Source organism: Ips typographus, linkage group LG2, assembly GCF_016097725.1.
Source record: "Ips typographus isolate SLU linkage group LG2, UJ_Ityp_2.0, whole genome shotgun sequence".
NCBI lineage: Eukaryota > Metazoa > Arthropoda > Insecta > Coleoptera > Curculionidae > Ips > Ips typographus.
The window spans coordinates 1,330,104-1,355,516 of record NC_138423.1 but is presented as its reverse complement, the minus strand read 5'-3'; the positions used below and the strand labels follow the sequence as shown (position 1 = coordinate 1,355,516).

Genomic DNA, 25,413 nt, shown 5'->3' with positions numbered 1-25,413 from the left:
AAATAGTAGTATTTGTCAAATTTGCATTATTGCAGGCATACTTTGAATTAAATTAGTCGAATTTGTCAGTTTGGCAACGTTGTAAACTAATACTTTTTAACCACTTGCTAGAATATTTGCCAGATTGCGATCACGCTTCAAACCAAATTAGCTAAATTTATCGGTTTGGTAACATTGCAAACACTACTTGAACCAAATGAAAAAACTTTCTCAGTTCACAGAACCAAATTAGCCGAATTTAACCGTTTGGCAACAATGTAACCACTCCTTGAACCACATTAGTAAAATTTCTCAGTTTGGCAACATTGCAAAGACACTTTGAAATTTAAACTTTAAACCAAATTGGTAGAATTTGTCAGTTTGGCAACAATGCGAACACACTTTGGTAAAATTTGTCAGTTATTCGAGTTCACAGTCGGGTTATAATTATACATACTATGGCTACGAGAAAAAAAATGTATTAATAATTTTCAGCTTTCTAAATCCACCGCAAGGGGGAGTTTCGATACTACTAAAATAAAAATTTTCAAAAACTCTAAAAATTTAAATGGAAAATTATAATAAAAATAATCCTCTATTCTCTATGAAGAATTCTGTGATTTAACTTTTTTTCTGACAGTTTGGCAACATTCCGTACAATCTTTTCAAATAAAGTGGTGGGGGTAGTCAGTCAAAATATCTCGAAAACGGCTAATCGTGGAGACTTCGTTTTTGCGGCATTTTAAAGAGCATTTTGTATTATTTAAAGTGGCCCAAAACAATGTTGCATTTAGTTTGCGGTCTTTCCAGTAAAGATGGTTTTTCCAAAAATTGCACTTTTATCTTAAATATCTCAAAAAAATCAAATGCAATGCTATAGCTTCATATAATCTATTCCATAAGCAATCAGTAGGGTCACTATCTTTATCAAGTGGTGGACCGAAACGTGTATGGCCAGCATAAAGGAAAGGTTAGGTTAGGTTAGGTATACTATAAAGTGTCTAAATAAAATAAGATAAAATTAAAATAAAGAACAATAATATTAACATATTCATTCAGACCCTCATCAGACGTTCAAATGGTGCTGTATTAGGTTAGGAGAACCATCGATATTTTGACAGTTACATGGTGATGAAATATATCAATTTTTAACTCTTGAAATTCTTTTTTGATCACCCTGTATAGTCTCACAGTACAAATGTCAAAACAGTGAAATATTTAACAATAAAAACAGGTTTAACTATATTGGTGTCTGATTTTGTCCAGTTTTTATTTTAACAGCCTCTAAATTCGGTTAATTTGACAGCTATACTATGATTCAATATACCAATTGGTAGCCCTTGAAATCCTCTTTTGACCACTCTGTACAGTTTCAAAGCGCAAATGTCAAAACACTGAAATATTTAACAAGAAAATAGTTCTCGAGTGACTGAGTTCTCATTTTGACGCTTGTCACAAGGAAGACACCTTGAAGAAAAAGTCATTTTATTGTATTTGAACAAACTACAAAATTGTAACAAGAAAAATCAAATATTTCCTCTTAAAAATGTCTGCAAAAAGCAAATATTTCCTTTCAAAAATGTCTGCTTAGTCTGACAAACACATGGGGCGTGGGAACTATTCATAGATAAAGAGAAAAAGCATTGATACAAGCCTGTGCCTGAATAATGACTACTTTAACTTGTTTGAAGTCATCATAAATATCGATTATTTAACAGCTGTCAATTACCATTTTAACGATGTAACAAATCTGTTTTTTTTTTACTATACGTTCAGGCAAATTTGCAATTAGGACCGAAAATTCCAGCCCGTTATACTGTCTGTGATTTATAACTAAAGACTGAATATGGGCTCGGTGTATTACCTTTCCGGGTCATCTCCCAGTCAGAGGTGTGTTCAAATCATTTAGCTAAACCACAAAAGCCCAGGGTTCCGTTACTTTCAGGGTCGCAAAGGTTATAAAGCCTTTATTTTGTGTATTTTGGCTTTACTCACCTTATGATCGCAACCGTCACCAGCTTTAAGGCACAACTTCACATTGCATTGATAGTAAACGGAAGCAATGTAAGGGAATTTGTGAGCTTTGAACCTAACTTCAGCTCGGTTGTTCTCGTCACCGTATTTGAACAATCCCATTATTTCCGAATCGGTTGGGCATCCATCTTCGTCGATTAGTTTTTGTTCACCCCATCCAAGACCATCTAGAAAATATTAGAAAATCATTACGACTACAGTTTGCCAATGCGACATTAAAGAACCTTTAACAACACAGTCGGTAACGCGGATACCATAAATGTCTTGATGGTCTATCGACACCACCAAACTCAGTGGATCACCAATTTTAACGTTTTCGGCCACCACGTGGTTGGAAGCGTCCCCGGCGTAGATTTTCATGCTACAGCCTGGCATTGCTGCTACAGCTGTTACCGGATCCTCAGGAGACGATGTAGTGCTGTAGAATTTTAATAAATCACTTTTACTAATATATATGATAATATACACAGTGTCAACAAAAGTCAACGATTGATATACATAGGAAAGTTTTGAAAATTTGTCAGCAAAATGATGGAGATCATTCGACAGTTGTTCACCTAATTACTTTATCAGCAACTTTGATTGATATCTGGTGAACAACTTTTAAATTCCGTGACATTTGCTTCAGCAGACTGTTCTTCTGTCTTCTTATCATCTGTAGTTCTATCTTCTTATCATTGAGTTCCTATGCCATCATCTGCTGCACTGAACAGCAGATACAGGTTATACACTTATTCACCCACAGGTTCAGGACCGGATGAAGATATTGAATAATTCTAGGAAGACCTTACCACAGCAAATAACGCGGAAAAGGCTAGTCTTACAATTGTTGTAATAGGTGATTTTGTATGCAAAGATTAGACCTAAATCAACCCTAGATGCACCAAACATCAGAAACTTCTGTCTGGGGAGAAGAAACGCAAGAGGATAAAATATGATAGACTTTCTGAACAATGAAAAAATGTTCTGTATGACTATCAAAAGGAAGAAACTAATAGGTAAAAAGCTCCCACCGGCAATAGAAGAATTGAGGAAGAACGAGGAAGGGTATAGGAAAGAACTTAAAAAGAGGTTAAGACCAGCAGAACTTTTGCATAGTATGCAAATTGGTGAGCAACCTTATCAAAGAATGGCCTCAAACGGATGATCTTTCATCATTATACGAAGAGCTAAGAGTGAAAAGCACAAGACACAAAGATCTGAGAAAGTTGAACACTCAGCAAACCCAAGAAGCGATAGAGGAAAACATTAACATGAAAAACTAACGATCCAAAAGGTTGAAAGAAAAGCTTTTAATTCACAAAATGAAGAACAATCAAGAAAACATAAAGGGCATAAAAAAATACCCAAGGGAGGGATAGACAGAGTCCCTGATCTCAGAAAGGCTATTGTCTACTGGAAGAAAACAACGTTTAGGCTTTGAACCTGCACCCTAGTAAAAAAGTTTTACATGCAAAATGTCCCAACTCAGCATTGGAATAGGACAGATCAACCTGAAGACGACAACAGACACGAAAAAGGACAATGAGAATCGCAACATGAAGTATACAAAGAATTGCCACAAAGAGTCCTGAAGAAACCTTTGACTTCCAACTGACAACGTCCTTTGAAGGCAAGAAAAAAAATTTGCTGGGAGATTTAAAAGCAAGACAAGGGTGGAAGGCCAGCGGTGCTATAGTGGGACAATATGGCGAAAACACCGTAAATAATAATGGAGAAAGGTTGATAGAGTTTTGTGAGCAAATTGAATTAAGAATTCTAAACGTTTAGTTCTAACAAAGGACATCCACAAATATACCAAGCTTTAAATCCATTATAGACTATATCATAGTTAAGCAAACAACCAAAGCTAGTAGTCCAAATGTTAGAGCCATGAGAGATGAGAGTGTGGAAGATAATTTTTTGTGAATGTCTAAAATTCTGTTTAAATTTGGAAGACAGAAAGCCGCCAGTATACAATACAACCTACAAAGCTTTGACCATAATTCCTTTTGCTTTTTGTACCAACTACGTTTAGCAGGAAGACTTGCTGAAGAAGCCTCTTCAGACAAAATGTATGAAACGGTTAAAGAAGCTATCCACAATGCAGCTTATGAATCCCTTGGCGAAAGAGAAGAAGTTAAAGATTCTGAAAAGATACGGTACAAGAGCAAGTGGAAAATAAGAAAAAAGCATATAACAAATGGTTAAACTCAAGATCAGACTGGCGGGAATACAAACAAAGAAGAAAGATGCACAAAGCTTGGCTGAAAACTGCCGAAGAAATAGAAAAAAGCATGAAAAACACCAGAGCAAATAAAGCTTGCAAGGTGCTAAAAACCATGAAAGCTCATCAAAATAAGGACCATGCAGGCATACATCTTATTAGGATGCAAGAATGGGTACAACACTACCAAGGAGGACTACTACAGAGCTGCGTTCATTGCAAATCCACCGGAATTTGAAACTTAAAACGAAACTATCCCACTTATAACCCCTGAGGAAGTCAAATATGCAGTTGGTGCCATGAAAAACGGAAAAGCTCCAGGTCCAGAATCGATCTGTGTAGAACTGATTGAGATTTTTAACAAATGTCGTAAAGGGGACGAAGTTTCGAAGGAATGGAAAAAAGCCACAATTACGTCAATATTTAAAAAGGGAAGCAGAAGAGAATGTGCAAATAACCGTGGTAATCCATGGCAAGAATCTACGGTCGTCTTGAAGAAGAGAATTGAAAGAGAAATAACGGAATCTGAAGAGCAAAATAGATTTAGATCTGAACGATCTTTCACTGATGGACTATTATTACCTTTAAAAATAATTTGGTTGAGAAAAAAGGTGCTTGTTTTTATAGATCTTCAAAAAGCTTATGATACAGTTCTAGAAAACAAGTTGTGGACGAGTCTGGTTAATAATGGGGTGTCATTGGGCTATGTAAGTGCTGTTAGATTACTCTACACAGACTACGGTAAAGATGGAAAACCTTCATTGTTTAAGATCTATTTGAGAAGGCTTTAAAGGAAATGCGGATGGGTATTCCCATAGACAATGAGATCTTCTTCACCTTACTACTTGCTGACGATCAAGTAAGATTGACCGAGGACAAACGAATATGAAAAGTGGGGACACAAACATATGTTTAAAACAGAATATCTGAAGATGGCAAAAGATACTATTGGCTATCTACAAATGGATACTGATATTGTTAAAGGTTGTCGTGGCTTCAAATTGGGTGTAACTCGTGTCATCAAACGGTAGAAGCATGGACGACATATGGACTCCACAGCAAAAGGATAAAATGTTGTAGACCCCCAAGATGCTGGAAAGAGGACGTTACGGAGGCAATGGTGGCAAAAGACCTTAACGACGCACATGGTGAAGAAGGGGAAGCGAGAGACGGCGATAGCCGCAGAAAACTCGTAGATATGGAAGAAAAGGATATAGTTTATGTACATTATCTCGCAAATTCGGTTTTTCACACTGACTAATATCCCCAAAGAAAATAATCCAAAGTGTTTAAGTCGGGTGATCTGGATGGTCATTCTATTGAAGACCTTTTTCTACAACAGTAGCATTAAGTACTCTTTTGCTTTGAGTAACCCTTCTCACTCACGTGATTTGTAGCCTTGATGAAGTAAACACTAATGATAACAAGTATTTCTTTAATAACCGCCCAAACTCAAGATTTCCGTGCTTGCTCATTGTATAGGATGTTATTACATTATACCATTTAGAACTTTCAGTCAAACGGGCACATCCCACATATTTTTTTTATTTCATATTTGATTAGGACGAAACAAATATGAAATACGCATTTTATTATTTTTCAAAATACTAAGTCTAACATTCAAAAGATTCAAATAGTAACATTTAAAACGCCCGCTAGATATGACGTAGACGGTTTTTAACCAATTAGGTGCGAGGGGCCACTTCTAGTTGCCAGTTTGTAAACTTTTACCGATTCAAATTAATCTTGACAAATTAGAAACGACGGTCTTTATTTCTATAAATATCTCGGTGTGTACAGTTTTTAAGTTTCTAACAATAACACTAGACTAAAGACATTATGTCAAATTGACATCAAATTACTGTTTGTCCAGTGAAATAAAAAAGTTGTCGTGGCGTGCTATAAAACGTGTTATTTGGCAACATTGCGGACTTCACTAGTGACTTTGAGGTTATAAATCAGCTGATCGGAAGATGCTGTCAACCATCACACTGTCATAGCCAATAAAACTGCTGAAAGTCGTCTACGTCATATACGCGGCAAAACCGTCGATTTGAATTTATGATTATATGTATTGAAACGCAGTTTTACGTTATGTGAGATGAGCTCATTTTAGTGCCTACATTATTAGAGTTTGTCAAATTTTAAAACAATCTATCCTTCGTTGTGTGACACTTTGTATAAGCAATTACAATCATAAATTCGTCACCGTTACTGAACATTAAAAACCGTATACTTACTCCATTTTCAGTGCCTCATTGTAAGCGGTATTGTTTCTGGTAGTGTAACGGCATCGTATATGGTATCCCTTGCCTTGATTTGTGACTAATTTTAAATGTGGCTGGACGACTATTGTATTAAAATATTCAATGCCGCCGTCATCCTATATAGAATAGAAAGGAACTGATTACGTTCTCGCAATTTTTTCTACATGCAAAAGTTACCTTTAAAGAATAATGGAATTCGTTTATTTACCGTAACAATTGATACAATATGTGTACAATTATTGCGATTCAATCAAAATACATCAATTGATATTTATAGAGATAGAAAGGGTGACATTTTACGATGCTCATCTCGGTCTTTTAAGGTTAACGTCAATTTAATTATATCCGTTACGAAATTAATTTGCCATTAAAACCACCTATACGTCTGTATTACATTCATAATTTCTGAGGTCAGTGTATGCATGCATCATCTTTTTTTACAGGAAAACTATTAAACGAAGAAGTAAATTAATTAGTTCTGGTAAAAAAATAAATAATTAAACCTTGACGTTTTTAAGTGCGTTTATAAGTTATCGATGACCTCCAATTTACGGAAAACTAAGCGTGTAAAGATTGAATGCTAATTACCGCATCTTATCTAATTGTGAAGATGATTTGCTATATGCTAGTGTGGTAAACAGAGATCGTAAGGTGTTATAATAAAATAACCTTAAAGAAAACTGACCAGTACAACAATTGCTTATAATAAGCAACCAAACAGAAGTACGTTGTTGCCACTTATTTCATGTATTGCCTGATTCTAGAAACTTGACCATCACTTTACCAAAGAAACTTGTGTCATGTTGTCAAATGTGGATCAATCTCAAAACTACGTGATATCACAAAAATACAGGGTGACAAAAAATGGGAAATTTGGAAAAGGGAAATACTACATGTGAAATTGTAGCAAATGACGCAAACATGCCTAATCTCAATGTTGATAGTTTTGGATATACTCATAGAGGACGCCACTTACGACAAATTTCACATCTACACTAGATGACTTTTCACCCTGTACAGAGTGTCTCAAATTCGATGGTTTTACGCTGTCTTCTGATCCTTGAAAAAAAAGTCACTAGAAGCTTTCACAGTTTTTTGCAGCTCAGAGACATCAAAATGTTACCAGTGTCTTTCTGAGTCTTAAAAGTATTACAAGAAGTTCTCAAATCGTTTTTGTAGGTAAGAAACACCAAAATGGCATTAGTGGACCCTGATATTTTAAAAGTTTGAAAACAGTTGCCTAGATTTTTCTACTCCGCCTGTACGGTTGTAGGGTGAATTGGGTAGCTCAATGATAGTGGAATGACAGAGACCAGGAGATTGTTAACCAAAATGAAACAACACAAGATTGACATATGCGCTCTATCAGAAACGAAGAGGAAAGGACAGGGCACATCAAGATATGATGATTACATCTTAGTCTACAGCAGAAGAGCTAAGCAAGAACGAGCACAATCGGGAGTGGGAATTCTACTCCACGAGAAATATGAACAATGTATGGAAAGCATAGACCACATTAACGACAGAATCCTGAAAATATCTCTAAAAATCAACCACATGCAGACCCACTTAATAGGGAAGTAATACCAGGCATAAAACACAAATACAATGAAGAGATAACAAACGAAAATGGATCACTGACAGATGATAGCACAAGAAATCTGTATGAGAACCGATTAACAAATAAACTGAAAGGACTTAATACGCTGGAGTGTGATGTGGAGAGCTGTTGGAATAAAATCTAATCATGTGTATGTATGTGTGTGTGTGCAGAGGCAGCCGAAGAATCCATTGGTAAACGAAAAGTGAACATAAATGGGACCAATAATAGCAAAAAACCCCCCTGGTTCTGTCACGAAGTTAAAGAACTTTTGCAACAGAAAAAGACCTCATATCCAGGAGCTCACCAACTCCAGAAAAACACTCTGAATATACAGAAGTGAGAAACAGAATCAATGCCAGAATCAAAGCCATAAAACGAGATTAGTGGGCAAAATTTACAAGCGATATGAATTACGACCTGCATGGAGCACAGAAGAAAGTCTGGAAGATGCTGAAGAAGAGTGCAAACAAAAGGAGTCACCAAAGATGTATGGGAAAATGCTTCAGGAAAGAAAACAAAGTTTCGGGTCGAACAAAAAGAACAATTCAAATAAAATATACTGTATTTTTATGAAATTAAAATGCTTATGCCACTCAGAAAGACCTTTATTTTGAAACCCTTTAAAATTTTGGAATTGGGGTGCATAGGGCTTAAGGAGTCACTTACCCCAAAACCAAATTCTAGTTCCTCTTACCAGTGTAAGATTCAAATGCGTTTTTGATTTTTTTTGTTTTCAAATTGACAGTGAGTAGAGAAAACATTTGCAATATTTTACAAAGTGAGACTGACAACTTATTCCTTATTTGTATTGTAATCCGTATAAATTCTACCCAACTCAGTAAGTCTCAATAATGTGGTTTGCTCCATAACAAGTTTCCATTTAAAATATAAAACCACTTTCAATTTTTTTCTTTCAATTAGGTGGGCATGCAATCCCACTAGCAATAGCGATAAAAAAATGGTTTAAGTATATTTATTCTACAATAGTGTATTATTTTAATTTTATTCGTTATTATTTCAGTGTCTCTCCTTTTTCTAGCATTAAACAGGGATTTATACAAATCATTTATTTTAAGGTAAAAAATAAGTGATCAAATCAAAAATTTGTCAAAAAACCTTTTGCATTCATACAGTAATGGTGCAAATGTATGGAATATTTCCATTTTAAATTTAGAGTCGATTGAAATAAAGTTATACAGTTTTTGCGATATTGAATTATTTCTGTATTCAATGTGAAAGTAAGTAAGTATCATTAAAGTAATAGGAAGTATAAGATCTTTCCAATACCAAAGTTTGTAAAGCATTCTTTCTAGAAATGAACGAAAACCTAATATACAGAGTGTTTTAGGTTTTATTAGTTTCCTATAAAAGATATTTTCTAAAAATGCTTTGTTAAAGAAATACATGTTTGATTTTTTTAGTTCTAGTTTCTAGTATCTTATCTTTACCTATCTTATGCTCTACCTGGAACATTAGATAGGCCAATTATTACGCCAATGTTTTTTTTATAAAAATTTCAAAACTCCTGTTCTTATAATATACTAAAATCTTTTATTAAAAGAGGTTTTCTTCTTTGTTGAACACACTGGTAATATCAAATGAAATCACTTATTCCATTATATTATGAGACTTTCAGGACACTCTGTATAGAGTCAATGTTAGGTGTGTTTCTCTCATACATATTGTTATACTTTCAAGGATTAAAACGTGGGAGCATCCAAAGGTTAATGTCAAACGATTGGGCGAAACAACAGCAAATTGTTTATGCCAATTTGTGTGCGAATTTCCTGGTAGCAGTTTTGGTGTTTCTATCGATATCCTCTAGGCCTACGCATGTTACCAAACAATTTGTTTTTTTTTTGTCGATTTCTTGTATCAAAATGGGCGATAGGAAACTTTCGATTTTTGCGAAATTACACGCTTAGGTGGGTTTTAATTTAGATAAGTCGTCAATACATGTTACGAAATTAATATGTGTGTGTGTGTTGCGAGTTTTGGATGAGCAGTCCGCCTCTGTCTATCTTTTTGTATAGTAATTATTATGTTGAAATTTGTGGAGGATGCATTTAATTAATACAGGAAGGCTTTTTCCTTTAAATAGAAGTACCAAAAATACGGCGGATTTGAGAGAGGTTCTGACAATTGTCAGATAGTTTCTGTTAAGGCCAGATATTTTCTGGCATTGCCAGAGAGTTTCTGACAATTGTCAGATGGTTTCTAGCATTTTATCGATTATTCAACGCAACCTCTTTCAGTCCCGTACTCCCAAAACTCTTACATCTGATGTTGCCCTCCATCTGAGTCTTGATCTTCTTAAAGATCTCTTTCCACTGAATTTTCCTTCCATATCCTCTTGATAAGATGTTCATTCGGCGATCTTTGTACATGTCCGGCTTATCTGAGCCTTTGTGATTTTATTTCGTTTACTAGTCTTTTGTGGAGCTCCTCATTCGTTCTTATTTGGTGTTGACTCGTTCTCTCATCTACTGTAGGTCCAAAGAATTTCCGCAACATCTTTCGTTCGAATCGTCTTCATCATTGTCCATGTTTCCGAATCGTACATAATAATTGGCTTGATTACTGCCGAACACTCATGACTCAAGAACTTTAGAGTAGCCCAAGATCGAATTCAGTTTTCCCAGAATATCGCCAACTTTCAATGATGGAGAAGGCACCTTAAGAAGAAAAATATTCGTTTCTTTGATAGTCATGTCCAATACTATGTTAAAGAGCAATAGTGACAGGTCATCGCTCTTGTTGTTCTTTCCTAACCTAACTTTGGCTTTAGAGTTTTCTACAATTCTAATTCTAACCAACTTTCTGATCTTTCTTGTATCGTATGCCTAGCGGAAATCTACATTGAGTTGGTAGACCTTTCTGTTAATTCCCAACTTTTCTCTAGGAGCTGTCTTATGGTGAATATTTGATCTGTTGTTGGTTCCTTGGGTCGGAACCCGTATTGCAGGTAGATCCCTAAGTTGTCTTCTGCATTTGGGGATATGCGTCTTCTAGTACATTTGATTTGATAGCATCTTGTAGGTTATAGTTACAGGGTTATTTCCCTATAGTTTTTACCGGCCAGTCGATCTCCGTTCTTATGAATGAGGTTGATGATACCCTCATTCCACTCATCTGGGGTAGGGTTTCCGTTTTTTATGCCCTCCGCCGTTATGGAGTATTTACCCGGGGCCTTATTATTCTTTAATTGGTTTATTGCTCTTTTAATCTCCTCTAGCGTGGGTGCTGCTACATATTCCTCCGTTCTTTAGTATATCTTCTTCGTGTTTCTAGTTATTACATCTATCATCATCATCTGCTTCTCACTTTTCCTTCTTATCATCCTTCTTGTCTCCGCTCTGAGGTCGTTGAATCTTTGGATGTTTCTTCTCATTTGGATGATTTGCATCTTTTGCTGTGTTGGGTGTGTTTGGCATTCTTTGTTATACCAGTGTTTTCTTCTTCTGTTGTTTATGTTTTCGCCTAACACTCTTTCTGCAGCGTTGATTAATGATCTATTTCCAAGGCTCCTCTACATCCGACGTCTCTTGTGTGACATTCTTGTGTTTCTAGTTTTTTTTGCATGTTTCATCCTGGTTTAGTTTATCTGCGTTCCACCTTTTTAGTACCTTTTACCCGCACCAGAAAGTGATCCGATGTGTCTCGTGTTGGCTATTACATAATCTAATTGACTTCGTGTTTTCCATCATTGGATATCCATGTCGCTTTGTGGAGGTTTTTGTGTAGGAATATTGTCGAGGCAATCTTCATGCCGTTGTCGTTTGATAGCTTATGGAGGCTATGTCTTCCAATATGTAGTCTAAACGCTTCTTCTCGTCCAACCTTGGCGTTAAGGTCTCCCAGAATGATCAACATATCCTGTTTAGGTACTGAACTTATAATTTGCTCCAGCTGTTCGTAGTAATAGATTTTCCAATAAGAGGTGTTTTAATTTTTATTTCATTATAAAGAGGAAGGTATGCCGTTAACAACATCAGCCAAATGACCACCACGACCACGCCTACAGGATAATATCCTTCTCGATAGCCTTACGAATTCCATTTTTGAGGTCTTAAATTGACGCTGGGCTGTTGGCGTAGACCTTATCTATCACGTGGCCCCAAAGGAAGAAGTCGCAAGGTGTTAAATCACACGGTCTGAGTGGCCAATTGTTTAGCGTCGACTTTATAAGAAAATGTTAAATACAATCTTAAGACTAGAGGGTTGGTAAAAGATGTCAAATCTGTGAAATCTTCCTTATGAATGATATTGTAGCTAGTCGATTACCTAAATTATCAATCATTTCAGATTTCAGTCAGTGTGAATTCCACGGCTTGTTTCAGTCACAGCGGTGTCTTCACTTTATAAATTGCGCCATGAATCAGCATTCAATAATAGTAAACAGTAATTAAAAATTACATAGACCGCTCTATGCAAATTCTAACGGTTCAATACAAATTGTGCCTTCGGGTGATTTAAAAGATTACATTTCTTATGGGAATCGACGCAGTTTGGAGGAGCACCATTAATACTACTTATTAAAGGTACTCGGTAGTCCATTCAACGTTAAGTACCTTGGGAAAATGTAAACGAAATGATAATAATGGCATATAAAAAATTAATGGCAGTTGTATAGACGTGCTACACATTTTGTTCAATCTAGCATCTACAAAACGGTATATTGAGTACATTTCCAGAAAGAGATGTTATCCTGCAATTGGTATTCTAAACCATGATGCCAAGTATTGTGAATTCATTGTTGGTAACAAAACCAACTCTTTGCACCGTTATGTAATGTGGCAGAATAAATGAATGACATTGCAGAATGTATTACAAATGATACTCAAGCCTTTCAGTTTTGAGTATGTTATTGAGAACCATCTATCTGTGTTGGTTAAAAAATTAGATTAAAAATGTAGCCAATCTAGGAATACATTTATTTCAACCAAACAGTCCTGTAAACGTAACACCGGTTGTTCTCTTTCTTACTGTGTCAGTCCCTCATATGCAGCAAAACGCTCTGTAAAAAGATCTATACAGGGTGTCTGATGTGCATTTAGAAAACTATGAAAATATCTTAATATTTGTTCGAAAGGAAAGAATTGCCTTAATCAAACCTAACATGACTTATTATTTGGAAATCGTTTATTTTATCCACGGTTATACTAATACTCTTTATAAAGCGATTACCATGATAATTTTGTACAAACTGAATTTTTAGAGCTTTTTAAAATACATTTTGAACGTGATACATTTGATGTAAATAATTTTAAATTTATTTTTCAAAATAACGTTTTTGCTACTAAAAAATTGTACTAAAACTCAACTTTGCTTAAACATTTTGACTGTTTGGTATCTATTAAATTATTATGTAATATGACCATGCTCTAAGTTCTAACTGATAAAAATACTAAAAATTGTCAGAATAAATAACATTACAGTGACATTGTTCAATGTATTTAAACTACATGATTTCAAAAGTTGAGAGAGTTCAGTTTAAGGACAGCTTAGATAAGTTTAGTTTTGACTGTGTTATTTTGTACCAGATCTGACACATTCAAATCTCAGCTTAAGTTGTACTTAAAATCGACTTGGCACTGTCAGGGAAACAGGCACTTAGGTAATTGAAACTTAAAATAATGGTGTCAAAATTGTCAAATATGACAAAAGTGGTAAAATTGACCACTATTTACAGCCGTCGTTTTGAAGGTTTAGGCTTAATTTAAGTTTAGACTGTGAGTGTTTAATAACACGCATTTCAAATGAAATCACAATCTGAACTTTCGATGCATACGACCCTTAGTGAGTTAGAATTGTGATTTTTACTTAAAACAGCTAAATTTAACCTAAAATGACACTCTGGTTGATTTTCTATTTTAAAAAGTCTAATTCATCTAATTTTAACTTGAAAGCCGTGATGAAACTATATTATTGAAGATAATGTTTTGACAATTTGTGACAAAAACTTCACAGCTGCGAATTTAGATTTACAGTGTGATCTAGGTAAAAGACGACATTTTCCTGGTCACATGACCGTTATTAACAGGTGTCATTTTAACTTTACAATGTCGCCAGCTACAAATTTAAATTGGCACGTTCCCGTGACGTGTTTTTACAATTTTGTACGTTTCTCATTTGTTTAAATGTAATTTACAAATTTCTCTAGGTTAAAGACATCATATTTCGGGTCACATGACTGTTTTTGACAAATTTCAATATTGCCAGCTGTAATATCACACGTGACGTGCTTTTCAATTTCATTTTTCCAACTGTTTGAATGTATTTTATAGACTTTTCTAGATAAAAGATGACATTTTGCGAGTCACATGACTGTTCTTGACAGGTGTCAATTTAACTGTACAGTGTTGCTAGCAGCAAAAATAAGTTTTATGGGACGAGTTTTTACAATTTTAGCTTTCCTAACTGTTTAAATGTAATTTACAGACTTTTCAAGGTTAAAGAAACATTTTCTGGGTCACATGACTGTTGTTGAAAGGTGTCAATTTAACTTTATAGTGTTATTGCCAGCTGCAAATTTAAATTGTTACGTTCACGTGGCGAAGCTTTCACAATTTCAGCTTTTCTAACTGTTTACAGTATTTTTAGATAAAAGACATTTACCGGGTCACATGACTGTTTTTGACAAGTTTCAACTTAACTTTACAGTGTTGCCAGCTGCAAATTGTTTTTATACTTTCAGCTTTTCCAACTGTTGAAATGTAATTTACAGACCTTTCTAGGTAAAAGCCGACATTTTCCTGGTCACATGACCGTTGTTGACATGTGTCATTTTAACTTTACTGTATTGCCAGGTGCAAATTTAAATTGGCACGATCACGTGACTTTACAATTTTGACTTTCCCAACAGTTTAATTGTAACTGACAGTAAGTTTTACAATAACAATCTAACCTAACCTTCCAGTTCAAAACAATGTATTTTATTTTCGAAAAATGGTTTGAAAATAATGTTTTTTTTTCAATATTTACCATGTAAATGTAAATAAATCCCGATTTTTCGTCTCTAAATTTTGTTAAAATAGTTGTAGATGTTAAATAAAGTTAAGTTTTTATTCCAGGAATTTGTGGTAAGATTTTGTACAGATTTTTTGCAGATACTCATTTCAAACACAACAAGTATTTCGGTCAAAAGCAATTTGTTTCTGAATCAGTTTAGGTTCCAGTAATGTTATAATTAATGTATGAGATAAGTAGAGTCTGGTTTAAAATCCAAAATTTTTTTCCTTAGATTGTTTTGAAATTTTTTGGGAGCTTTTAGACTAGATGAAGAGCATTTGGTAGCTTTTAACTTTTGGATCCTTTTGAACTGCTCTAAAAGCATACGGAAACTTTTAGACTGTTCTAAAAGCTTTTGAAAGGCTTTCGACTGCTTTAGAAGCATTTTGGAGTAATTTCTGTAGTATTTTGACATGAAAGCTTCTAGACTAGTTGAAGATTATTTGAAAGCCTTTAAGCCTTTTTTTAAGAGTGTTCTAAAAGCTTTTGGAAGCTTCTAGACTGTTTTGGAAAGTTTTCGACTGCTTGAGAAGCATTTTGGAGTTTCTGTAGTGTGTTTTAAAGTACTTTAGGAGCATATGAAAAGTGTTTGGGCAGTTTAAAGAGCTTTAAAGGTTCTGCGAAGCTTTTAAGGCACACCTTGTAGACTGTTATAGAACCTTTTGGAAGCTTTTAGACTGTTGTAAAACCTTTTGAAAGCTTCTAGGCTGTTTTGTAAGCTTTTGCAAGTCATTTTGGAGCTTCTATAGTGTTTTGGAATGTTTTAATTTTTTTTAGGCTACTTTAGGAGTCGTTAAATTTTTTGGTCAGTAAATTGATAATCAATAACATTTAGAATAGGAAACATATTAGACCGTAGAAATGAGCCAAAGAGAGAAACCGAAGAAATTATTAATTTGATGTTTGGATATTTATACACTGATTTTTGTGCACTCAGCTGAGTAGATTGATTTCATTATATTGTTGGTGATCTCAGATTTCGAGAATGTATATACAGGTGTGGTAAATCCAAAACCGACCATAGGAAAACCGTGTAACTGACAGAGAAACGTAGATAATTGCATGCGCGGGACAAAGACAGACAACGAAAAAAATATCAAGTAGGCCATATTTTCAGTGCGCTGTTGCCAAAATCCAATACCGTCGACAAAATTAATTTTGTTCTTGGATTATTCCATGGAAAACATTATAAATCTAGATCTCCATCTTAAATAGGAGGCCATGAAGACACAAAATTTGACATTTGATTAAAAGCTATTTTGATAGAATCCGCCACTATATTTTTTCTAAAAATCACATGACCTCATGATTACAAAATTATACGCAGGCCACGTGATTTTTGGATCATATCGCGTTCAGATCCGAAAGAAAACGACTAATTACTAGTTGTCATTGTTGTTGTCACTATGACATCTATTTTGAATTTAAAATTTGAATATCGTTCACTAAAGTACTAAAAGGTATAGTAAAGAAAGCATATTTGTGTTGTTGGTGAGTTTTGTGAGGTGATATAAGAGTGTCAGATTATGAACCAAGAGCAACGTCTAGCAGGTTTAAGTTTCCTAATCCCGAAAGAAACCCCGACTTATTTAAAGGTTATGAAAACCTTGTTGGAAATGATCTAGTTTTTAAACTCTCTCCATGAAAATATTTATCAAGTGAGTATTGTTGAATTACTTTTTTATTGATAAATAACTTATTAGCTTACAATATAAAAGAGCATGTTGTGGTGTTATCTATAGTATAATTGTATTTTTGCATTGGTAAAAGCAGGTTCACCATTATAGTCCGACTTAAATTATTTACTATAGTACACACCTTTTTATCAAAACCTGACATTTTACAACTTTTGTAGAGTTTCGGTTGTTTAATGTGAAAGCACAAATATAACCAGCTTAGCAAAACGCCCTCTCGTGTCCAATCTGTCAAAACGAGACTTCAAACAGTTCTATTGACATGTAAATCTACATAGATGTATAATGTTTTCTATGAGTTACTACTACTCAGCATCTCTCAAAGTGGAGGTGGTGTAAGCTCTCTACACGTTAGGTTTGGCATTATTATGGCGTAAAAAGGGTCAATTCTTTTTGTTGTTTTGCCAAAATCTTACAATATTGAGGTATAATACTTGCTTATTATTATGATTATCACTGTTACTGCTCTGTTATTGTTTTTTTAATTAAACAAATGATAGATTATAATCTTGCTTGACAGTAGAAGTATGCCACAATAGGGAGGTGTTGAAATGCAATAGCAGTTCGTGAGATCCATTATTATTATTCTTAAGTTTTAAAACAAATTACACAGAAACCGTACTAATTATGTTATAAAATAAATAGAAATGTTATATTATGCAGCAAATAAACACAAAAAGAAAAAATAGCATAAAAAAAATTACCTAAATGATAGATTTACCTAAAGCAGAATAAATAATCTGAAACATTTAGGGAGATTTCTAAATTTTGCTCTAAAAAATGTAAACAAAGATGAAAGAAATCGAGTACTTTTTAGTTTAGCAATTTTTCGTGTTCTCTCAGCTTTAACCGATAGACTTAATACTGCTCAAAGGTTCCAATCTGTAATAACAGTTATGAATAGATCTTCGGTGGAAAATCTATTAAAAACATCAAACATCCGTAGCCAGGTACTTTTTTTCTTTCGTTTTCAACTCGTTACGCTTAATAATAGCGCCCATAGCAAAACGGTAATGATATTACGATGGTAAAGACGAGGTACTGTAGGTGTATTCCGTGAAATTCCTCACGATAACCATCAAGCTGAGGAGATGGAGCGTGAGCGTCCTTCCTTTTTTTTCCAAATTGGAGTCTATACAGCAGGGAATTTTAAAGCGGTTTATATGTGTGTGAGTTGCGAAACCGGTCTGAACTTGGGTACAATGCTCTTCTTCGTTCTTGAACTGAACCGCTCGATCTGAAACGGCTTTATATGGTGCACTCACTTTGAAAACATTGACGTGCTCCACTGCTTTGGACTATTGTTTCCTTTGGGTCATTCCATCTTTTTCATCAATTTCTAGTAGAATATTTGTTAATGGCATCGTTTATTTGCTCGCGTGATTTTGCAATTTCAAACATCCTTGATGAAGTCATCACCGCCTGTATGTGTACTAACCTTGTTACAAGGTAATGTGGCCATTATCGAGTAGTGTAAAGGTGTTAAGAATTAAAAATTCACTAGTTTATCTATATACAGGGTGGTCCAGTTTTAAGTGTCAATAATTCACCATTTGATAGCCAATCAAAAAATAAGTTGCCTTGCATTATGTCATTTTTCTGAAAAACGTTTCCTAAGAAAGATACAGTGGTTTTATAGTGTAAAACTGAACATTCAAGACTTGTGAGAGTCCAAATTTGTACTGAATAGTCTAAAAACTTGCTATTTACTACTAGGAATAGTCTTATGATTTATTTTCACAGACTGCCATCCTGGTCGAGTGTCTGAAACTGGATTTCTAGAACTAAAAACAGTCCGGAAATCAAGACAAATAAAACTCATTTTTTACTACTAAAAATAATCTAAAAGTTTACTTTTAAGGCTAGAACTGACTTTACTAGGACTAAAGAGAGTTCACTTTAATTGGTGTACAACTCAATTTTCTGGACTGAAACTAGTCAATTTTAGGACTATTTGGTACCAAAATTTTTTACTTTTATTACTGAAGAAACTTGTCTATTGGAAATAGTCAAACTCGATTTTTCAGTCCTAAAAATCACTAAAAACAGCCTGAATTTTTTAGAGATGCTACAATTTATTGCACCTATGAGTGTAGAAGTCAATTTAATAGAGAAGAAGTTTGAAATAACATTTTTAAGACTATGGACAGTGTACAAACTGGCTTTTAGGCCTGATGAATCAAAAACTTTGCAAAGATAGTCTTGAAACTCGATTTGAGGCACTGAAAACAACCTTAAAGCACTAAAAACAATCTAGATTTTTAAGAAATACTCGAATTTTTAGCACTGAGGTGTGTAGGTGTGATTTAACTGTGACAAAGATTGGAATGCCATTTTAAGTCTATGAAGAATGTAAAAATTGTTTTTTAAGTTTGCTATGTCAATAACTTGGTGAAGATAGTCTTGAAACTCGATTTTCCCAGCTGAAAGCAGTTTTGAAGCACCAAAAATAATCCAGAATTCTAAGAAAATAAAAAGCAAAGTAAAGAGCACGAAAAGTTTGTTTTCAAGACTTCATAATATTGAAATTTGTCTTCAAATTATGAAAACTTTCTTCAAATACTTAAGCTTCTGATGTCGCTTTTCATTGCTTCAGAGTGACTTTTTGGTGTTCAAGTCAATTTTGAAGGTTTAAATGTATGAATTTGTAGTCAAAAATTGTAGAAAAAGTAGTATTTTATGTTTTCAAGTCAATTTCCTATATTAAAGTCTCTCGATCTGCATGAAAACTGGTTACAAACACAATTTTTCAGCTTCAGAAATCAATTTTTATCTTTTCTAAGTCAATTTTCAAATCTAGTCTTTCAGTTTGCCTGAAAACTATAAAAACTGGCTACAACGAAATTTTTTAAGTATCTTTAGTGAATTTTCCGTTTCCAAGACAATTTTTAAGTTGAGTTGGGTTAGTTTTGGTTCTTTGAACGTAATAACTGAATTGTCTCGTAAACGAAGTTTCAAATCAGAATTTTATAAGAGATAATTTCTTTTCCATCGGGAACAAGAAACTGTAATTTTTGAAAAATCTCTAGAGACGTAGAAAATTAGGCAAAAACATGCAAACCATCTTCTTCTATTTAGGCTACTGGAGAATTTTGGCAAACGTCATTCATAATGACGAATAATTTCATAAGTGCTTGTTCCAAATTTGATCAAAATTGTCTGACAGTTATGACAAAAAACCGATTTTTTAAACAGATGGATGGGTTGGTGAATTATTGACATTTAAAACTGGACCACCCTGTTTTATTTAGTAATCACAAAATATGCTGTGGAACTCACTTTACCATCAGGAAAATGACATACCTAATGCACGTTATGTTAAGACGTATTTTTTGATGGACTGGAACTTGAAAACTGGACCACCCTGTATTTATTTTTAGCTCATGTACTCATTTTACTAAAAAATGTTTCAGATAAAAATTCTAGAGTCTTTGACAGGGATATTTTTCTATACCGTACATTGGACCATATCGACAAAAAACGGCTCTAAAACTTCGAAAATTCAACATTTGTTTCGCAGAGATGTTAGGGAAGGTACAACAGTATCAGTGAAACCAACCAATTAAAATCATAACAATTGTGGTCCCGTCATTCTTCAATTAAAATTGGTACTATTATAATTTTGATCTACTAGCCACATAAAGTAAAAATAAATTAAACAAAATAAAGACAACATTACTGAAAGCCACTTCGGGTAAATCTTTATAAATCTGGTAAGTCGCCCTTAAAACTCACATTTGTGGTGTGAGTTTTAAGGGCAACTTACAGATTTATGTACTGTAACGTAAGAAATCTTAAAATATCAGTTTTGACAATTTAAACGCACTACAAAGTGTGTCAAAATAACCATGAAACTTCAACAACAATTTTGACAATCCTCATATAGGAAGAACATGTCAAGACCGTAAGAGGATTTCAGGACTTATAGCATCAATTTTAACAACTTACAGACAGCAAGAATGCGTCAAGGTAGAAAGATATCAAGTATTCACAATCTGAGAGCATTGAAAGATGTAAGCAATCTTGAAATATCAGTTTTGACAATCTAAACGCACTACAAAGTGTGTCAAAGGAGCCATGAAACTTCAACAGCAATTTTGACAATCCTAATATTGTAAGAACATGTCAAGACAGTAATAGTTTTTCAGGTTTTTTAATAATCTTGATCACAGTAAGAACGACAGTACGTACAGTGTACGTTTTTACATTTTACCCAATTTTTTGACAAAGTTTACTTCTGTCATATTCTATACCATTGATTTCATACGGTTGCTCTTAATTTTCAATATCTGTAGAGAAAGAACATTTAAACATGATGTTTGATAAACTTGATAAGATGGGGGAGAGGGAATTGTGGTATTTTTGTCCTGATAATTTCCAGTTGTTTTTCTCTAATTCAAGATTGTGAAATATAACATTTGTTTTCAAAAATTTTATAATTAAATTCTTAAATTCTTTGACTAGTAGAGACATAATATTATTGTCAATATATAAGATTACCTATCCAGGTGTTTTTAAAACTCTAAAAAAAATGACCAGTTGAGATGATAGATATTTTGAAAACAAAACAACATAAAAATGTCTAGTTTGGGGTATCCATTTGATTCAAATCCTTTTTCTAGATTTATTCTAAAAGGTATTCCAAGGTTTGTCAGTTTGCTCAATATATTATCTTAAACTGGTGTATACAGAGTTATTTATTAAAAACTTAAATATAAAAAAAATCAGCAAGAAACTAGAAAATGTCATTTAGGGTAATTAAATACATGAAGGTGTTCTGAATATTTTGAAAAAATAAGTTTAGAAATTTTTAATTATTACAAGCATCCATTTTTCAAAAAAAATTCTATTTTCAAAAAAAGTGAACATTTTTTGATCTTTTGACAGTGAATTGTTTTATTAGTATATTATTTAACGAGCATGTAATGATAGCTATTACTTCAAGCAAAAAATTTTCACTTTTTCATAAAATAGGGATTTTCTCGAAAAGTTTATGTTTGTAGTTCAAAACGTCTTAACATTTTTTCAAAGCATATTAAAGGACGCCTTCATGTATTTAACAATACTCTAAATGACATTTTCTCGTTTCTTCCTGATGTGACAAGTCGCTCTGTATACACTAGTTTAGGAGATATTGCACACTATTACAGTTACAGCAACAATTAAAGTAAATTGAGTCACACTGGTTTTGTTACTTTTCAAGTATGTTTCGTTATTTTGTGTATATTTTTCTCAAAAAAACATAAAAATCTGTAAAAAAGCACAAAATTCTTTCAGAGATGCAATTTTTTTTCGTTTTTTTGAGTTCAAGTTCTAGAATTAATTTTTTCAAACTTCTAAACTGGTTTAGAAACATACGGAAAATTTTAGACTGTTTTGAAAACTTTCAAAATCTTTTTGAACTACTTTATGAGCATAAGGTTTTTGGACAGTTTAAAGAAATATTGTAGGTTCTGGAATGCTTTAGAGGCATTTGGAAATTCTTAAATGGTTCTAGAATTTTTTGGATGCTTTTAGACTATTTTGATATCTTTTGGGAGCATCTAGACTAGTTGAAGAGTATTTAGAAACTTTTAGACGGTTCTAAAAGCTTCTGAAAGTTTCTAGATTGTTTTGAAAGGTTTCCGACTGTTTTAAAAGCATTTAGAAGTTTCTGTAGTGTTTTTAAATCTTTTTAGACTACTTTAGGAGCAAAAGTTTCTAGAACCGTCTACAAGGTTTCAAATGCCTTAAAAACAGTCCATAACCTTCAATGGACTGCTTTTAAGACATTTGAAACCTTGTAGATGGTTCTAGAAATTTTTGGAAGCTGTTAAACGGCTCTAGAAGCATACGGAAACTGTTAGACTGTCTTGAAATCTTTTGAGAACTTCCATAGACAAGTTGAAAAGCATTTGGAAGTTTTTAGACTGATCTAAAAGCTTTTGGAAGCTTCAATGCTGTTTTGTAAGCTTTTGCACTACTTCGGAGCATTTGGAAATTATTTGGTCAGTTTAAATTTGTAAATTGATACTTATGTACCTATTTTGTAAGAGATAATTGGTATGTTTTTGTGTTTTAGAAGCCTTCAATATCTCAATATAGCTATTGCAATTGTAAATAAAGCAATACAAAAAATAGCAGCAAATAAACACAAAAAACTAAGAAACAAAATTAAGAACAAAAAGAAGAAAAAAGCAAAAAAAAGATGAAAAAAATCTGTCAAATGACGTGTTTTTGCGTAAATCGTTCATATTAGACGTCAAAAGTTAGTTGCTTTTATTATTTACAAAAAGCAAAATTTCTAGAAATCCAAACTAGTCATGACTCTAACTGCCAAAATTCTACTCAAAGCTATAAAATACGTTGCTTATACTGATTTTACTGAATTTTAAGACTGTTTTGTGGTTTTACATATTTAAAAATAGACTAAAATTAAGTCAGAAACACAAAACAAATGTTATAAATGCCAAAAATACACTGATAAAGGGATAAAATGTATTCAACCAAAGTCAAACTGGTTTTGTTACTTTCCAAGTATGTTTCGTTACTTTGTACCTCTATGGAATTGAATTTGACAGTTTTCAAGTTTATAAAAGAACAAACACACAGTCACAGACAGTGAGTTTGTTGTGAACAGACAAAAACACACAACGAAATGTTATAAATGCCAAAAATGTACTGATAAAGGTATAAAATGCAAATCAAAATGTTTCGTTGTTTTGTACCTCTATGCGATTGAATTTGACAGCTTCGAGGTTTAGAACAGAACAAAAGACAGAGCTGTACTGACAGCCAAAGATCATCTAGTAAAATATGACCTGGAAGACAGAAACGATGTTTCTATTAACTGTTACGTCACTCCATTTTACTTTGATTTTTGCTGTATTCGCGGGTGGGCTGAACCAGTGAGTAATTACTTATTGCTCACGGGTAATGCTAGTTAGTAATAAGCATTTTATTAAACAGTCAAAGAAAAACGGTTTTTTTTTCTTAGTGGCAGATTATTAAGGACATTCTAGGCTCCACTTCGCCACTAAAGTTGTGATTTAACTGTGACAGGTTATGTGCAAAATACCACACACAAAAACCTGGTGATTTTTTAATAGAGAGTGATAGACCAAGCTAAACTTTTGTAATTACCTAATACGATTTACAGCAACTATAACAGTTGAACTTAATTTTCTTAATTAAATAATCATCTCATAACGTATGATATTTAATTTACGACTTAACTACATAAAGTAATATTCCCAGGATGTGCAACATGCAATACCTAACATACTTCCACTCAACGAAGATAATTAATATGGGAACTGAGTCAACGAAACCAGATCAATTACAAGATTTATATGAGTAATTATTAAAGTGATAAAACTAGTTATGTCATCTAGCAAAGTTTATAGTAAATTGTTCTTTTGTTCAGCATACGTGATATCAGAACCTACAGAGGAGCAAATATCGACTATAACCACCACTTAGTTAAAGCTACGTACAGAGAACGAATAGCCAACCGAGCAAAAATATCCCAGGAAACCCAAACAAAATATCACCTAGAAAAACTAAAGGAAGAAACAACACTAACAACATTCCAAAATAACATAGCAGAAGTACTACAGAAACAGAAAGAAAAGGTAACAGAAAATCAGGAAGAAAGCGAAATTGTTGAGGAGAAATGGAAAGAAATCAAGGAAGCGGTTACAGAAGCTGCCAAGAACACAATAGGCCCCAAACCAAGGGAAGAAATACAAGGGAGGTGAAAACAATATTTCGAGGAACTCCTAAACCCAATCAGCAACCAGAACCCAACCAAAAAGACCAAAGAGCACTCGAACTGACAACAGACGAACGAGAAGAGAACAACGGCCCCCCAACTGAAGAAGAGGTGAGAAAAGCAATCAAGTCGCTAAACAAAACAAATCACCAGGTATGGACAACATTCCGTCAGAATAGGTAACAGACCTAATCAAAGAAATATGGAGAACCGAAAAAATGCCGAACCAATGGAGTCCAATCAACAAAAAAGGAGACAAGCTAGAATGTAAAAATTATAGGGGAATATTCCTACTAAACACAACATATAAAGTCTTCACAACCATCCTCCCAAAACAAACTAGAACCACTAGCCGAAAACACCAAGCGGGTTTTAGACCAGGAAGATCGGCCACAGACCAATTATGCGCAGTAAAACAAGTTCTAGAGAAATGCTGGTAATATGACATTGATGTGTATCAACTCTACGTGGACTTCAGACAGGCATTCGATAGCATAGACAGAAAAATGCTCTACAGCATCATGCTAGACTTTAACATACCACGAAAATTAGTAAGGCTAACAAGACTAACAATGGAGAAGTCTGAAAGCCGGGTGAAGATACAAGGAAACCTAACAGACCCATTTAATATAAACCCCAATGCTCTCTAATCTAGCATTAGAATATGCAGTAATGGTAATGGTAATGATAGGTGTGGATGGTGACAGATGTACTGCGACCTGATTAGATCTATTGTACCCCATCTTCTTCAGCTATCTCATGGTTTCGCTGTTCATAGCAGCTCTTCAAGATTTAGTTCCTTTAGGAATTTCAGGATCTTGAGTGGGTCTGTTCGTGGTATTTCTTCCACAGCCAGCTGGGGTAAT

General features: G+C 33.9%; 2 protein-coding genes across 2 annotated transcripts in view; one reads left to right on the top strand and one right to left on the bottom strand.

Annotated features, from left to right (window-relative positions):
• pio (zona pellucida domain-containing protein piopio) overlaps positions 1–25,413 on the bottom strand; it is a 61,196-nt gene that overhangs the window by 10,670 nt on the left and 25,113 nt on the right. The window contains exons 5-7 of the mRNA XM_081973837.1: positions 6,460–6,602; positions 2,238–2,431; positions 1,975–2,180 (exon numbers count right to left, since the gene is read on the bottom strand). Coding sequence (XP_081829963.1) covers positions 1,975–2,180; positions 2,238–2,431; positions 6,460–6,602 — 543 coding nt within the window. The remainder of the gene's footprint in view (positions 1–1,974; positions 2,181–2,237; positions 2,432–6,459; positions 6,603–25,413) is intronic.
• Positions 16,599–25,413, top strand: part of Txl (Thioredoxin-like) — a 38,200-nt gene continuing 29,385 nt past the window's right edge. The window contains exon 1 of the mRNA XM_081973847.1: positions 16,599–16,758. Within this exon, the coding sequence (XP_081829973.1) occupies positions 16,742–16,758 (17 nt within the window). The 5' untranslated portion in view covers positions 16,599–16,741. The remainder of the gene's footprint in view (positions 16,759–25,413) is intronic.